Source organism: Nerophis ophidion, linkage group LG20, assembly GCF_033978795.1.
Source record: "Nerophis ophidion isolate RoL-2023_Sa linkage group LG20, RoL_Noph_v1.0, whole genome shotgun sequence".
Lineage (NCBI taxonomy): Eukaryota > Metazoa > Chordata > Actinopteri > Syngnathiformes > Syngnathidae > Nerophis > Nerophis ophidion.
This window is the reverse complement of record NC_084630.1, coordinates 23,377,164-23,393,309: the sequence shown is the minus strand read 5'-3', so window position 1 is coordinate 23,393,309 and position 16,146 is coordinate 23,377,164. Positions and strand designations below refer to the sequence as shown.

General features: G+C 43.5%; 1 protein-coding gene across 1 annotated transcript; it reads left to right on the top strand.

The window, feature by feature from the left end:
• The first annotated feature begins 11,368 nt into the window (after positions 1-11,368).
• LOC133538871 (BTB/POZ domain-containing protein 3-like) lies at positions 11,369-14,289 on the top strand. Its single transcript, XM_061880738.1, has 5 exons — positions 11,369-11,535; positions 12,488-12,667; positions 12,730-12,820; positions 12,890-13,008; positions 13,069-14,289. Exons 2-5 carry the CDS (start codon positions 12,531-12,533, stop codon positions 14,099-14,101), a joined length of 1,380 nt encoding a protein of 459 aa, XP_061736722.1. The 5' UTR covers positions 11,369-11,535; positions 12,488-12,530; the 3' UTR covers positions 14,102-14,289.
• The last annotated feature ends 1,857 nt before the right edge of the window (positions 14,290-16,146 follow it).

The following is a 16,146-nucleotide window of genomic DNA, read 5'->3' as shown; positions in this document are numbered from 1 at the left end:
TATGTTGTATGTTGTAAATGTGTATGTTGTATGTTGTATATGTGTATGTTGTATATGTGTATGTTGTATGTTGTTTGTGTATGTTGTATATGTGTATGTTGTATGTTGTATATGTGTATGTTGTATGTTGTTTATGTGTATGTTGTATATGTGTATGTTGTTTATGTGTATGTTGTTTATGTGTATGTTGTATATGTGTATGTTGTATGTTGTATGTTGTATATGTGTATGTTGTATGTTGTATGTTGTATATGTGTATGTTGTATATGTGTATGTTGTATATGTGTATGTTGTTTATGTGTATGTTGTTTATGTGTATGTTGTATATGTGTATGTTGTATGTTGTATGTTGTATATGTGTATGTTGTATGTTGTATGTTGTACATGTGTATGTTGTATGTTTTTTGTTGTATATGTGTATGTTGTATGTTGTATGTTGTTTATGTGTATGTTGTATATGTGTATGTTGTTTATGTGTATGTTGTTTATGTGTATGTTGTGTGTTGTATATGTGTATGTTGTATGTTGTTTATGTGTATGTTGTATATGTGTATGTTGTTTATGTGTATGTTGTATGTTGTATATGTGTATGTTGTATGTTGTTTATGTGTATGTTGTATATGTGTATGTTGTATGTTGTATATGTGTATGTTGTTTATGTGTATGTTGTATGTTGTATATGTGTATGTTGTATGTTGTATATGTGTATGTTGTATGTTGTATGTTGTACATGTGTATGTTGTATGTTTTTTGTTGTATATGTGTATGTTGTATGTTGTATGTTGTTTATGTGTATGTTGTATATGTGTATGTTGTTTATGTGTATGTTGTGTGTTGTATATGTGTATGTTGTATATGTGTATGTTGTATGTTGTATATGTGTATGTTGTATTTTGTATGTTGTATGTTGTATATGTGTATGTTGTATATGTGTATGTTATATGTGTATGTTGTATGTTGTATATGTGTATGTTGTATGTTGTAAATGTGTATGTTGTATGTTGTATGTTGTATATGTGTATGTTGTATATGTGTATGTTGTATGTTGTATGTTGTTTATGTGTATGTTGTATATGTTTATGTTGTATGTTGTATATGTGTATGTTGTATGTTGTATGTTGTATATGTGTATGTTGTATGTTGTATATGTGTATGTTGTATGTGTGTATGTTGTATGTTTTTGTTGTATATGTGTATGTTGTATGTTGTTTATGTGTATGTTGTATATGTGTATGTTGTTTATGTGTATGTTGTATGTTGTATATGTGTATGTTGTATATGTGTATGTTGTATATGTGTATGTTGTTTATGTGTATGTTGTTTATGTGTATGTTGTATATGTGTATGTTGTATGTTGTATGTTGTATATGTGTATGTTGTATGTTGTACATGTGTATGTTGTATGTTTTTTGTTGTATATGTGTATGTTGTATGTTGTATGTTGTTTATGTGTATGTTGTATATGTGTATGTTGTTTATGTGTTTGTTGTGTGTTGTATATGTGTATGTTGTATATGTGTATGTTGTATGTTGTATGTTGTTTATGTGTATGTTGTATATGTGTATGTTGTTTATGTGTATGTTGTATGTTGTATACGTGTATGTTGTATGTTGTATGTTGTTTATGTGTATGTTGTATATGTGTATGTTGTATATGTGTATGTTGTATGTTGTACATCCCATGTGTATGTTGTATGTTGTATATCCTATGTGTATTTTGTATGTTGTATATCCCATGTGTATGTTGTATGTTGTACATCCCATGTGTATGTTGTATGTTGTATATCCCATGTGTATGTTGTATGTTGTATATCCCATGTGTATGTTGTATGTTGTATGTTGTATATCCGAAGTGTATGTTGTATGTTGTATATCCCATGTGTATGTTGTATGTTGTATATCCGAAGTGTATGTTGTATGTTGTATATCCCATGTGTATGTTGTACGTTGTATATCCCATGTGTATGTTGTATATCCCATCATGTGCGCGATGTGCATCAATCCACCCTAACTGGACTGTTCAGAAACCGCTGGAGATAACGGCGCCCTAGGTGGGTAGTAACGCGCTACATGTACTCCGTTACATCTACTTGAGGAACTTTTGGAATAAATTGTACTTCTAAGAGTAGTTCTAATGCAACATACTTTTACTTTTACTTGAGTATTTTTATAGATAAGAAACGCTACCTTTACTCCGCTCCATTTATCTACATTCAGCTCGCTACTGATTTTTATCCATCTGTTAATACACGCTTTGTTTGTTTTGTTTTGTCAGACAGACCTTCAATGTAGGATCCATCACAATCGAATGCAGTCACTGGTGACGTTTGACTCCGTTTCACCAATCAAACAGAGCCAGGCGGTCACATGATTAACTGCACACTTTTTTTAATGAACCTTTATTTATAAAATTCATCCATCCATCCATTTTCTACCGCTTATTCCCTTTCGGGGTCGCGGGGGGCGCTGGCGCCTATCTCAGCTACAATCGGGCGGAAGGCAGGGTACTGAAAATAATAATAAAATAACAAAAACAGTACAAAACCGCGCCAGGGGGTTGTAAATACAAAGTAACTAAAATAGAATGCAATATATATATATATATATATATATATATATATATATATATATATATATATATATATAGACATGCACCTGGGGATAGGTTGATTGGCAACACTAAATTGGCCCTAGTGTGTGAATGTGAGTGTGAATGTTGTCTGTCTATCTGTGTTGGCCCTGCGATGAGGTGGCGACTTGTCCAGGGTGTACCCCGCCTTCCGCCCGATTGTAGCTGAGATGGGCGCCAGCGCCCCCCGCGACCCCGAAAGGGAATGAGCGGTAGAAAATGGATGGATATAGATATATATATATATATATATATATATATATATATATATATATATATATATATATATATAAAATAAACAAAGTGGAAAGCCATAGGCTCACTCAATGTCAGTAAATAACTTAAATTTGAAACACAGCATCATTGTTTTCACAGCTTTTTGGTTGTTAGAGGTAGAGTGTTTTAATGTAGAGTTCTAAATCTTTTTTACAGGCACAAAAACCAGGTCGGGCATTGATAAACTTACATTTATGAATATAAAACTTAGCCAATAGTATAATGAGGTTGCAAAGGAAAATTCACTTTCAATTTTTTTTTCAAGACAGTGTAAAACCAAATATATATTATTCAATATATATTATTGTTTTAGTTGCTTAAGAGATATTCCTGGCTCTGAATTTGTTCATTGCTATTTTTATGTTTTTGTGCATTACTTGTTGCCGTCATCATTAAAGGAACAGGTTACTCACCAGTTAGTCAGTACTTGGGTATTTTCTTCACAACATACTTTTTACTTTTATTCACGTTAATATTTGGGTGACTACTCCTTACTTTTACTTGAATCATACATCTCTAAAACAATCGCGGTGGACTTGCATCGGCTTGCCGGCGGACTCGTTGTCTGTTACATTCCCGGACAGAACCTCCATCGGAGAGAAAAAGAACCGACAAAAAGTTCGGCCGGCGGTAAAATAAATATTTGGTTCACCTTGCGTACTTTTAGCCGTACATTTCTCTCTTCATGCCAGTGTGCCATTTTGGCGCTAAATGTGACGCACATGATCTTTGTAAGAGATGGCATGGAAGTCCAAACGAGGTTCCGAGTGTGTGTGCACCACCGAACTAAAGACTAACACACACACATCCCCTGCTGCTCCCATCGCATCCTCTTCCTCTCTCCCACGTGCTCGTTACCTAGGCAACGCTCACAAACGTCACAGATTTCAACGCAGGTTTGATGTGTTGCAGCAATCACACGGCTGACTTCCTGTTACATCAAATCAACATGGAAATTATTTTAATTGCTGCCCAAAACAACACCACATTTAAAGAGAAACTTTTCCAGAATAAATGGAGTATGAAAAAAAATAGGGTTGGGAGATATCAGTATCATACAGAAACTGTATTATGATATCAGTGTTTGGTATCGCTTGATATCCTTAATTATTGATGTATTTTATGACTCGTGGAAAAAAAGGAGCTGGACAAAAACATGTTTGATTTGAAATGTAACTTCCTGTGCTGATAATCCCTCAGCTATCCAGGCAGAGAGGAAATGTCAAGACAAGCATGGAAGACACTCAGACAATGTAAACAAAGTATTAAAGGCCTACTGAAAGCCACTACTAGCCACCACGCAGTCTGATAGTTTATATATCAATGATGAAATATTAACATTGCAACACATGCCAATACGGTCGGTTTAGTTTAACTAAATTGCAATTTTAAATTTCCCGCGAAGTATCCTTTTGAAAACGTCGCCGAATGATGACGCGTATGATGACGTGTGCACGTGACGTCACCGGTGGTAGTGGACATGTTCTTCCAGCACCGATCACGGCTAAAAGTTGTCTGCTTTAATCACATAATTACACAGTATTCTGGACATCTGTGTTGCTGAATCTTTTGCAATTTGTTCAATTAATAATGGAGACTACAAAGAAGAAAGATGTTGGTGGAAAGCGGTGTATTGTGGCCGGCTGTAGCAACACAAACACAGCCGGTGTTTCGTTGTTTACATTCCCTAAAGATGACGGTGAAGCTTTAATAAGGAACAGAGCGGTCAAACGAACATGGTTCTCTACCACATGTCAACCGGCAGGTTTCGGTGAGAAAATTGTGGTAATAAGTCAGCTCGTACCGTGAATATGAGGGGAGCTTGTGTCGTTCCTGCAGCTGTCAAAGAGGCAGCTGCGACTTTCTTGGCTCCTCCGTGGCTTCCCTCAGAGACACTGGCGGTCACCACACCCCTCCGACTTTCAGGTATGACTATGTAATCTCACTAAAACACTAGTAAAACAATAAGCGGATAAGGGATTTTCCAGAATTATCCTAGTAAATGTGTCTAATAACATCTGAATCGCCCCCACTGCCCTCGTCTTTTTTTTTCTTCTTGTAGTGCTTCACTCTCACTATTCTCATCCATAAATCTTTCATCCTCGCTCCAATTAATGGAGAAATTGTCGCTTTCTCGGTCCGAATCACTCTAGCTGCTGGTGGCCATAATTGTAAACAATGTTCAGATGTGAGGAGCTCCACAACCCGTGACGTCACGCGCACATCGTCTGCTACTTTCGGTACAGGCAAGGCTTTTTTATTAGCGACCAAAAGTTACAAACTTTATCGTGGATGTTCTCTACTAAATCCTTTCAGCAAAAATATGGCAATATCGCGAAATGATTTCAGTAGGCCTTTAATATCACATTGGACACTTAACAATAAGATCTTAAAAAGAAAGAATATGTAAGAAATTCTGAATGAAGTGTAAGAAAATAGTGTAAAGATGAAACCCGACTGAAAGGGTTTAACAAAGACTGTTACACGTTAGGTATTTATTTAGCTGCTGTGCAACAATTTCTTAGAGGAGTTTTAGGGATAAAGGGGAGGTGCGACACTAGGCATATAGGTTAGATCTTTTAAGCAGAAATGAAATGAAAACATGCAAACATGTAGAAACCTGAGAACTATTCTCCGCAGGTTCATTGGCAGGACGTTTCAGCTGTGCTCTAAAGCAGTGGTCCCCTACCACTGGGAAGAATTTTTTATACAAATATTTTTTGTAATTTTTTTTAATTTTTTATTAAATCAACATAAAAAACACAAGATACGTTTACAATTAGTGCACAAACCCAAAAAAACTCCCTTTTTAAGGCCCCCTCCCCCCGCCACCCTCAAAAAGGACAAAAAAAAACAACCATGAATTTATCTTAAGAAACTTGACAAATTTGGATTTGGCAATTTTATCCGCAAAACAATCAAGATTTTGTACTGCAAGGGTAATAATAACTCCATAAAGACTTTGTACTGCAATGGTAATAGCTCGATAAAGCTCAAATCTGGCACATCTCCAAGATTGGAAATAAAATGTGGGATATGACAAGGTTGTCCCATTTCTCCATATTTATATTTGTTAGCCACCCAATTGTTATGGGTTCATATAAAAAGTAATGGTTTAAAGGGGATCTCTGTATTAGACAGAGAAAGAACTATCAGCCTCCTGGCTGACGACACAACACTCTTTTTGAAAGACTCTTCTCAAATTCTTCTTTTCAAATCAATTTATTTACCATGAATTGATGAAGGTGGACCCCGACTTAAACAAGTTGAAAAACTTATTGGGGTGTTACCATTTAGTGGTCAATTGTAGGGAATATGTACTGTACTGTGCAATCTACTAATAAAATATTTAATCAATCAATCAATCATGTGATTCATGTTTTCTCTTTGGCTTCTGCTCTCCGTTTAAATGTGAATAAGTGTGAACTAATGGCTGTGAAGAGATGTAAAATGAAGTCTATATGTCAAATTCCAGTTCAGAATAGTATTAACTACCCGGGAATACTAATCACTAAAAAGCAAAGTTCTAGATCGGTCTTGAACTTTAATCCAATTGTAGAAAAAACTAAGAAAAGATGAAACCAATGGTTACAGAGAGATTTATCCTTAAAAGGCAGAACCTTGCTTTCCAAAGCAGAAGGTATCTCCAGACTATTTCTTTCGATGTTAACCACAAAATATGTAAAACTATTTACAAAATACTTGTTGAGTTTATTTGGAAAAACAAAATTCTTTATATCCAGAAATCTGTTATAATGAACAATTGAAATCAGGGTGGCGTAAACTTTCTGGATTTGACTCCACCAAACAACACCTTCAAGATGAATCGGATAAGACACTACTTGAAAGACCCTACCTCAATTTGGAACTTCATTTCTCATCATGGATTTTCTAACTTTGGAGGCCTAAAATGTTTGCTTTTGTGTAACTACAACATTTATTGTGTAACTACAACATTGACAGGAACCCACGCATTAACAGGGAGAACATGCAAACTCCACACAGAAAGATCCCGAGCCTGGGACTGAACCCAGGACTGCAGGACCTTCGTATTGTGAGGCAGACGCACTAACCCCTCTTACACTGTGAAGCCCCTGTTTATTTTATCTCCTCTCTGAGCTGCTACCTTACCGTGGTAGAGGAGTTTGCGTGTCCCAATGATCCTAGGAGCTATGTTGTCTGGGGGCATGAGCCCCCCTGGTAGGGTCTCCCAAGACAAACAGGTCCTAGGTGAGTGATCAGACAAAGAGCAGCTCAAAGACTTCTATGGAATTACAACAAAATAATCTCAGATTTCCCTCGCCCGGACGCGGGTCACCGGGGCCCCGCTCTGGAGCCAGGCCCGGAGTTGGGGCACGATGGCGAGCGCCTGGTGGCCGGGCCTGTCCCTATGGGGCCCGGCCGGGCACGGCCCGAAGAGGCAACATGGGTCATCCCTCCAATGGGCTCACCACTCATAGGAGGGGCCATAGAGGTCGGGTGCATTGTGAGCTGGGCGGCAGCCGAAGGCAGTGCACTTGGCGGTCCGATCCTCGGCTACAGAAGCTAGCTCTTGGGACGTGGAACGTCACCTCACTGGGGGGGAAGGAGCCTGTGCTAGTCCGCGAGGTAGAGAAGTTCCGGCTGGATATAGTCGGACTCACCTCGACGCACAGCAAGGGCTCTGGAACCAGTTCTCTCGAGAGGGACTGGAACCTCTTCCACTCTGGCGTTGCCGGCAGTGAGAGGCTCAAAGCCTGCACGTTTGAGTTCAACCCAGTGGACGAGAGGGTAGCTTCCCTTCGCCTTCGGGTGGGGGGACGGGTCCTGACTGTCGTTTGTGCTTAAGCACCAAACAGCAGTTCAGAATACCCACCCTTTTTGGGTACACTCGAGGGAGTACTGGAAAGTGCTCCCCCGGGTGATTCCCTTGTCCTACTGGGGGACTTCAACGCTCATGTTGGCAACGACAGTGAAACCTGGAGAGGCGTGATTGGGAAGAATGGTCGCCCGGATCTAAACCCGAGTAGTGTTTTGTTATTGGACTTTTGTGCTCGTCACGGATTGTCCATAACAAACACCATGTTCAAACATAAGGGTGTCCATATGTGCACTTGGCACCAGGACACCCTAGGCCGCAGTTCCATGATCGACTTTGTAGTTGTGTCACCGGATTTGCGGCCTCATGTTATGGACACTCAGGTGAAGAGAGGGGCGGAGCTTTCTACCGATCACCACCTGGTGGTGAGTTGGCTGCGATGGTGGGGGAGGATGCCGGACAGACCTGGGAGGCCCAAACGCATTGTGAGGGTTTGCTGGGAACGTCTGGCAGAGTCTCCTGTCAGAGAGAGTTTCAATTCACACCTCCGGGAGAACTTTGAACATGTCACGAGGGAGGTGCGGGACATTGAGTCCGAGTGGACCATGTTCCGAACCTCTATTGTCGAGGCGGCTTATTGGAGCTGTGGCCGCAAGGTTGTTGGTGCCTGTCGTGGCGGTAATCCCGGAACCCGTTGGTGGACACCAGCAGTGAGGGATGCCGTCAACCTGAAGAAGGAGTCCTATCGGGTTCTTTTGGCTCATAGGACTCCGGAGGCAGTGGACGGGTACCGACTGGCCAAGCGGTGTGCAGCTTTAGCGGTCGCGGAGGCTAAAACTCGGACATGGGAAGAGTTCGGGGAAGCCATGGAAAACGACTTCCGGACAGCTTCGAAGCGATTCTGGACCACCATACGCCGCCTCAGGAAGGGGAAGCAGTGCACTATCAACACCGTGTATGATGCGGATGGTGTTCTGCTGACTTCGACTGCGGATGTTGTGGATCGGTGGAGGGAATACTTCGAAGACCTCCTTAATCCCACCAACACGTCTTCCTTTGAGGAAGCGGTGCCTGGGGAATCTGTGGTGGACTCTCCTATTTCTGGGGCTGAGGTCGCTGAGGTAGTTAAAAAGCTCCTCGGCGGCAAGGCCCCGGGGGTGGATGAGATCCGCCCTGAGTTCCTTAAGGCTCTGGATGCTGTGGGGCTGTCTTGGTTGACAAGACTCTGCAGCATCGCGTGGACATCGGGGGCGGTACCTCTGGATTGGCAGACCGGGGTGGTGGTCCCTCTCTTTAAGAAGGGGGACCGGAGGGTGTGTTCCAACTATCGTGGGATCACACTCCTCAGCCTTCCTGGTAAGGTTTATTCAGGTGTACTGGAGAGGAGGCTTCGTCGGATAGTCGAACCTCGGATTCAGGAGGAACAGTGTGGTTTTCGTCCTGGTCGTGGAACTGTGGACCAGCTCTATACTCTCGGCAGGGTTCTTGAGGGTGCATGGGAGTTTGCCCAACCAGTTTACATGTGCTTTGTGGACTTGGAGAAGGCATTCGACCGTGTCCCTCGGAAAGTCCTGTGGGGAGTGCTCAGAGAGTATGAGGGTACCGGACTGTCTGATCGTGACGGGCCGCTCCCTGTATGATCAGTGTCAGAGCTTGGTCCGCATTGCTGGCAGTAAGTCGGACACGTTTCCAGTGAGGGTTGGACTCCGCCAAGGCTGTCCTTTGTCACCGATTCTGTTCATAACTTTTATGGACAGAATTTCTAGGCGCAGCCAAGGCGTTGAGGGGTTCCGGTTTGGTGGCCACGGGATTAGGTCTCTGCTTTTTGCAGATGATGTAGTCCTGATGGCTTCATCTGGCCGGGATCTTCAGCTCTCACTGGATCGGTTCGCAGCCGAGTGTGAAGCGACCGGAATGAGAATCAGCACCTCCAAGTCCGAATCCATGGTTCTTCCCCGGAAAAGGGTGGAGTGCCATCTCCGGGTTGGGGAGGAGACCCTGCCCCAAGTGGAGGAGTTCAAGTACCTAGGAGTCTTGTTCACGAGTGGGGGAAGAGTGGATCGTGAGATCGACAGGCGGATCGGTGCGGCGTCTTCAGTAATGCGGACGTTGTATCGATCCGTTGTGGTGAAGAAGGAGCTGAGCCGGAAGGCAAAGCCCTCAATTTACCGGCCGATCTACGTTCCCATCCTCACCTATGGTCATGAGCTTTGGGTCATGACCGAAAGGATAAGATCACGGGTACAAGCGACCGAAATGAGTTTCCTCCGCCGGGTGGCGGGGCTCTCCCTTAGAGATAGGGTGAGAAGCTCTGCCATCCGGGAGGAGCTTAAAGTAAAGTCGCTGCTCTTCCACATCGAGAGGAGCCAGATGAGGTGGTTCGGGCATCTGGTCAGGATGCCACCCGAACGCCTCCCAAGGGAGGTGTTTAGGGCACGTCTAGCTGGGAGGAGGCCACGGGGAGGACCCAGGACACGTTGGGAAGACTATGTCTCCCGGCTGGCCTGGGAACGCCTCGGGATCCCCCGGGAAGAGCTAGACGAAGTGGCTGGAGAGAGGGAAGTCTTCCCTGCTTAGGCTGCTGCCCCCGCGACACGACCTCGGATAAGTGGAAGATGATGGATGGATATATATACATGTATATATATATATATATATAAATATATATATATATATATATACATATATATATATTTGTATATATATATATATATATATATATATATATATATATATATATATATATATATATATATATATATATATATATATATATATATATATATATATTAGGGGTGTGGGAAAAAATTGATTCGAATACGAATCGAATCGAATACATTGTGCGATTCAGAATCGATTCTCATTTTTAAAAAATTGATTTTTAGTTTATTTTATTTATTTATTTTATTTTTTTATCAATCCAACAAACCACTACACAGCAATACCATAATAATGCAATCCAATTCCAAAAGCAAACCTGAGCCAGCAACACTCAGAACTGCAATAAACAGAGCAATTGAGACACAAACACCACACAGAACAAACCAAAAGTAGTGAAACAATAAATATTATCAACAGTATCAATATTAGTTATAATTTCAGCATAGCAGTGATTAGAAATCCCTCATTGACATTATCATTAGACATTTATAAAAATAATAAAAAAGAACAATAGTGTCACAGTGGCTTCCACTTGCATGGCATCTCATAAGCTTGACAACACACTGTGTCCAATGTTTTCACAAAGATAAAATAAGTCATATTTTTGGTTCCTATAATAGTTAAAAAAAAATTTACATTATTGCAATCAGTTGATAAAACATTGTCCTTTACAATTATAAAAGCTTTTTTTTTTTTTAAATCTACTACTCTGCTAGCATGTGAGCAGACTGGGGTAGATCCTGCTGAAATCTTTGTATTGAATGAATACACAATCCTTTTGAATCGGAAAAATATAGTTTTTTAATCGAGAATCGTGTTGAATCGAAAAAATCGATATATAATCGAATTGCGACTCCAAGAATCGATATTGAATCGAATCGTGGGACACCCAAAGATTCACAGCCCTAATATATATGTATGTATATATCTTTAAAAAAGTCCACGCAGGCGCTCCAAACGCCTGCATGACGTCACAGTGCACAAGGTGAGGTGTCCGCCAGGGGGCAATGATGCGCTGGCCGCTGAGAGTCGCTGCCGATCACTCTTCGTACAAGACGTCAGGCAGTTCGCTGCTGTAAACAAAGCAGTTGCTCGATTTCTGTTTTCCTCGCATATAAATCTGCTAGTTTGGACCACAAGATGATTACCAAAACACACATGCGACTTTGAAGTAAGTGAAATAATGGAGGCGAGGGCTGCTGCAGACTCAGTGGATCCGCAGCCCGACCGACAGCTAGCTTAGCCGAGCTAGCATGATGCTAACAGGAAGAATTCAAACATGTCCGCTTTTTTGCCAACTTTTCTTGTCTCACTCTATCTCTTCTACTTTTGAACCCTTTTTTTGACTGGTTCTGGTTCCGGTTGTCCATGTTTAATGTTTGCGGTCCCCCAAGCTGAGGCTGCCGTGACCCGGTCCGCAGTCTGACTGGTCCTGGTTCCGATTGTCCATGTTTAATGTTTGCGGTCTCTCACAGTCTGATTGGTTCTGGTTCCGGTTGTCCATGTTTAATATTTGTGGTCTCTCACAGTCTGATTGGTTCTGGTTCCGGTTATCCATGTTTAATGTTTGTGGTCTCTCACAGTCTGACTGGTTCTGGTTCTGGTTGTCCATGTTTAATGTTTGCGGTCTCTCACAGTCTGACTGGTTCTGGTTCTGGTTGTCTATAGTCTTAATGTTTGAGAGTTCCCAGGCTGAGGCTGCCATGATCCGGTCCACTGGTCCACAGTCTGACTGGTTCTGGTTCCAGTTGTCCTTGTTTAATGTTTGCAGTCTCTAACAGTCTGATTAGTTCTGGTTCCGGTTATCCATGTTTAATATTTGCAGTCCCCCAAGCTGAGGCTGCCTTGACCCGGTCCACAGTCTGACTGGTTCTGGTTCCGGTTGTCCTTGTTTAATGTTTGCGGACCCCCAAGCTGAGGTTGCCGTGACCCGGTCCACAGTATGACTGGTTCCGGTTCCGGTTGTCCATGTTTAATGTTTGCTGTCTCTCACAGTCTGATTGGATCTGGTTCCGGTTGTCCATGTTTAATGTTTGCAGTCTCCCAAACTGAGGCTGCGATGACCCGTTCCACAGTCTGACTGGTTCTGGTTGTCCATAGTCTTAATGTTTTTGGTTTCCCAGGCTGAGGCTGCCATGACCCGGTCCACAGTCTGACTGGAAGAGAATGGCCGCGGAGCTGTTTCCCACGAAGAAGCTGGTTCCGTCCGCCTCCGTCCAGCAGTACCAGCAGCAGAACCTGACCAACAACAACACCTCCACCAGCTGCAACTGGCAGGGCCTGTACTCCACCATCCGGGAGAGGTGGGTCACGTCCCATCGGTCCCATCCCAGAAAACCGGGTTCTGACTGTGGTGTCTGTGCAGGAACTCCGTCATGTTCAACAACGAGATGATGGCTGACGTCTACTTCGTGGTCGGACCTCCGGGCGGGACACAGCGGGTTCCAGGCCACAAGGTAAGACCCGGTTTAGGTATCTGACCGGTTTGCGCTCACGTGACCGTGTCGGCCATCTTGCTCCCGCAGTACGTCCTGGCGGTGGGCAGCTCCGTGTTCCACGCCATGTTCTACGGCGAGCTGGCCGAGGACCAGGAGGAGATACGCATCCCCGACGTGGAGCCGCCGTCGTTCCTGGCCATGTTGAAGTGGGTGGAGCCCGCAGCGTAGCGCCGGTGGCCAGACTAACCTCCGCGTCTGCTTGCCAGGTACATCTACTGCGATGAGATCGAGCTGTGCGCCGACACGGTGCTGGCCACGCTGTACGCCGCCAAGAAGTACATCGTCCCACACCTGGCCCGCGCCTGCGTCAACTTCCTGGAGACCAGCCTGAGCGCCAAGAATGCCTGTGTGCTGCTGTCGCAGAGCTGCCTGTTCGAGGAGCCCGAGCTGACCCAGCGCTGCTGGGAGGTGATCGACGCGCAGGCCGAGCTGGCGCTGCGCTCCGAGGGCTTTTGCGACATCGACGCGGTGACGCTGGAGCGCATCCTGCGGCGCGAGACGCTCAACGCCAAGGAGATGGTGGTGTTCGAGGCGGCGCTGGGCTGGGCGGAGGCGGAGTGTCAGCGGCGAGAGCTGCAGCCCAGCATCCAGAACAAGCGGCTGGTCCTGGGCAAGGCCATCTACCTGATCCGCGTGCCCACCATGGCACTGGAGGACTTCGCCAACGGGGCGGCGCAGTCGGGCGTGCTGACGCTCAACGAGACCAACGACATCTTCCTGTGGTACACGGCCGCCAACAAGCCCGAGCTCCTGTTCTGCACCAAGCCTCGCCAGGGTCTGGCGCCGCAGCGCTGCCACCGCTTCCAGTCCTGCGCCTACCGGAGCAACCAGTGGCGCTACCGCGGACGCTGCGACAGCATCCAGTTCGCCGTGGACAAGCGCGTCTTCATCGCCGGCTTCGGCCTGTACGGCTCCAGCTCCGGCTCGGCCGAGTACAGCGCCAAGATGGAGCTGAAGCGGCAGGGCGTGGCCATGGCGCAGCGCGTCATCAAGTACTTCTCGGACGGCTCCAGCAGCACCTTTCCCGTCTGGTTCGAGTACCCGGTCCAGATGGAGCCCGACACCTTCTACACGGCCAGCGTGGTCCTGGACGGCAACGAGCTCAGCTACTTCGGCCAGGAGGGTATGACCGAGGTGCAGTGCGGCAAGGTCACCTTCCAGTTCCAGTGCTCCTCCGACAGCACCAACGGCACCGGCGTGCAAGGCGGACAGATCCCAGAACTCATCTTCTATGCCTGAACTCCCTCTTTTCTTGGGAGCACTCGTGGACCTTCTTGCCTTAAACATGAAGACTCCAGAGGCAACACTGGACTACACGCTTTTATTTTGAAAGCCCCTGCGTAAAGGTGATGTCAGTGTTGTCTGTTGAATGTGTGCGAGGGCGACAGTGGCCTTAATCCTGGAAATAAAACACTCCATCAGACACACCCCTTAATCCTGGAAATCAAACACTCCATTAGACACACCCCTTAATCCTGGAAATCAAACACTCCATTAGACACACCCCTTAATCCTGGAAATCAAACACTCCATTAGACACACCCCTTAATCCTGGAAATCAAACACTCCATTAGACACTTGGCAACACGCCCCCATGGAGATGAGATCTTCCTAAACGAACACGGTCTTTTGAACAGCTCTTTTAAATTGAAGGTGAGACCCGATTCCCTGTCAGGAGCCGTTTTTTATGTGCCTGGAAATTTAGCATCAGCAATCGCGCACAGGAAATATATGTACATTACGTACTTAAATATATATATAAATATCCATCCATCCCATCCATTTTCTACCGCTTATTCCCTTTTAGGGGTCGCGGGGGGCGCTGGCGCCTATCTCAGCTACAATCGGGCGGAAGGCGGGGTACACCCTGGACAAGTCGCCACCTTATCGCAGGGCCAACACAGACAGACAACATTCACACTCACATTCACACACTAGGGCCAATTTAGTGTTGCCAATCAACCTATATATATATATATATTAGGGGTGTGGGAAAAAGTCGATTTGAATACGAATCGCAATTCTCACGTTGTGCGATTCAGAATCAATTCTCATTTTTTAAAAATCGATTTTTTTTTATTTTTTTTATCAATCCAACAAACCAGTACACAGCAATACCATAACAATGGAATCCAATTCCAAAAGCAAACCTGAGCCAGCAACACTCAACTGCAATAAACAGAGCAATTGAGAGGAGACACAAACACGACACAGAACAAACCAAAAGTAGTGAAACAAAAATGAATATTATCAACAACAGTATCAATATTAATTATAATTTTAGCATAGCAGTGATTAAAAATCCCTCACTGACATTATCATTAGACATTTATAGAAATAATAAAAAAGAACAATAGTGTCACAGTGGCTTACACTTGCATGGCATCTCATAAGCTTGACAACACACTGTGTCCAATGTTTTCACAAAGATAAAATAAGTCATATTTTTGGTTCCTTTAATAGTTAAAACAAATTTACATTATTGCAATCAGTTGATAAAACATTTTCCTTTACAATTATAAAAGCTTTTTTTTTAAATTTATTTTTATTTATTTTTTAAATCTACTACTCTGCTAGCATGTCAGCAGACTGGGGTAGATCCTGCTGAAATCTATGTATTGAATGAATACACAATCCTTTTGAATCGGAAAAATATTGTTTTTTAATCAAGAATCTCGTTGAATCAAAAAAATCGATATATAATCAAATGGCGACCCCAAGAATCGATATTGAATCGAACCGTGTGACACCGAAAGATTCACAGCCCTAATATATATGTATTATATACATACACACACGTATGTATATATGTATGCATATGTCTATATTACATATGTATTATATGTGTGTGTATTTATACGTGTGTATAAATATGTATATACGTGTAGGTACAGTGGTGGTCAAAAGTGTACGTACACGTGTAAAGAACATGATGTCATGGCTGTCTTGACTTTCTAATCATTTCTACAACTCTTATTTTTGTGTGATGTAGTGATTGGAGCACATAATTGTTGCTCACTAAAAACATTCCTGAAGTTTGCTTCTTTTATGAATTTATTATGGCTCTACTGAAATTTGTGAGCAATCAAAAGTATACGTACAGCATTGTTAAGTGAAGTGAATTGCATTTATATAGCGCTTTTCTCTAGTGACTCAAAGCGCTTTACATAGTGAAACCCCAATATCTAAGTTACATTTTTTAAACCAGTGTGGGTGGCACTGGGAGCAGGTGGGTAAAGTGTCTTGCCCAAGGACACAACGGCAGTGACTAGGATGGCAGAAGC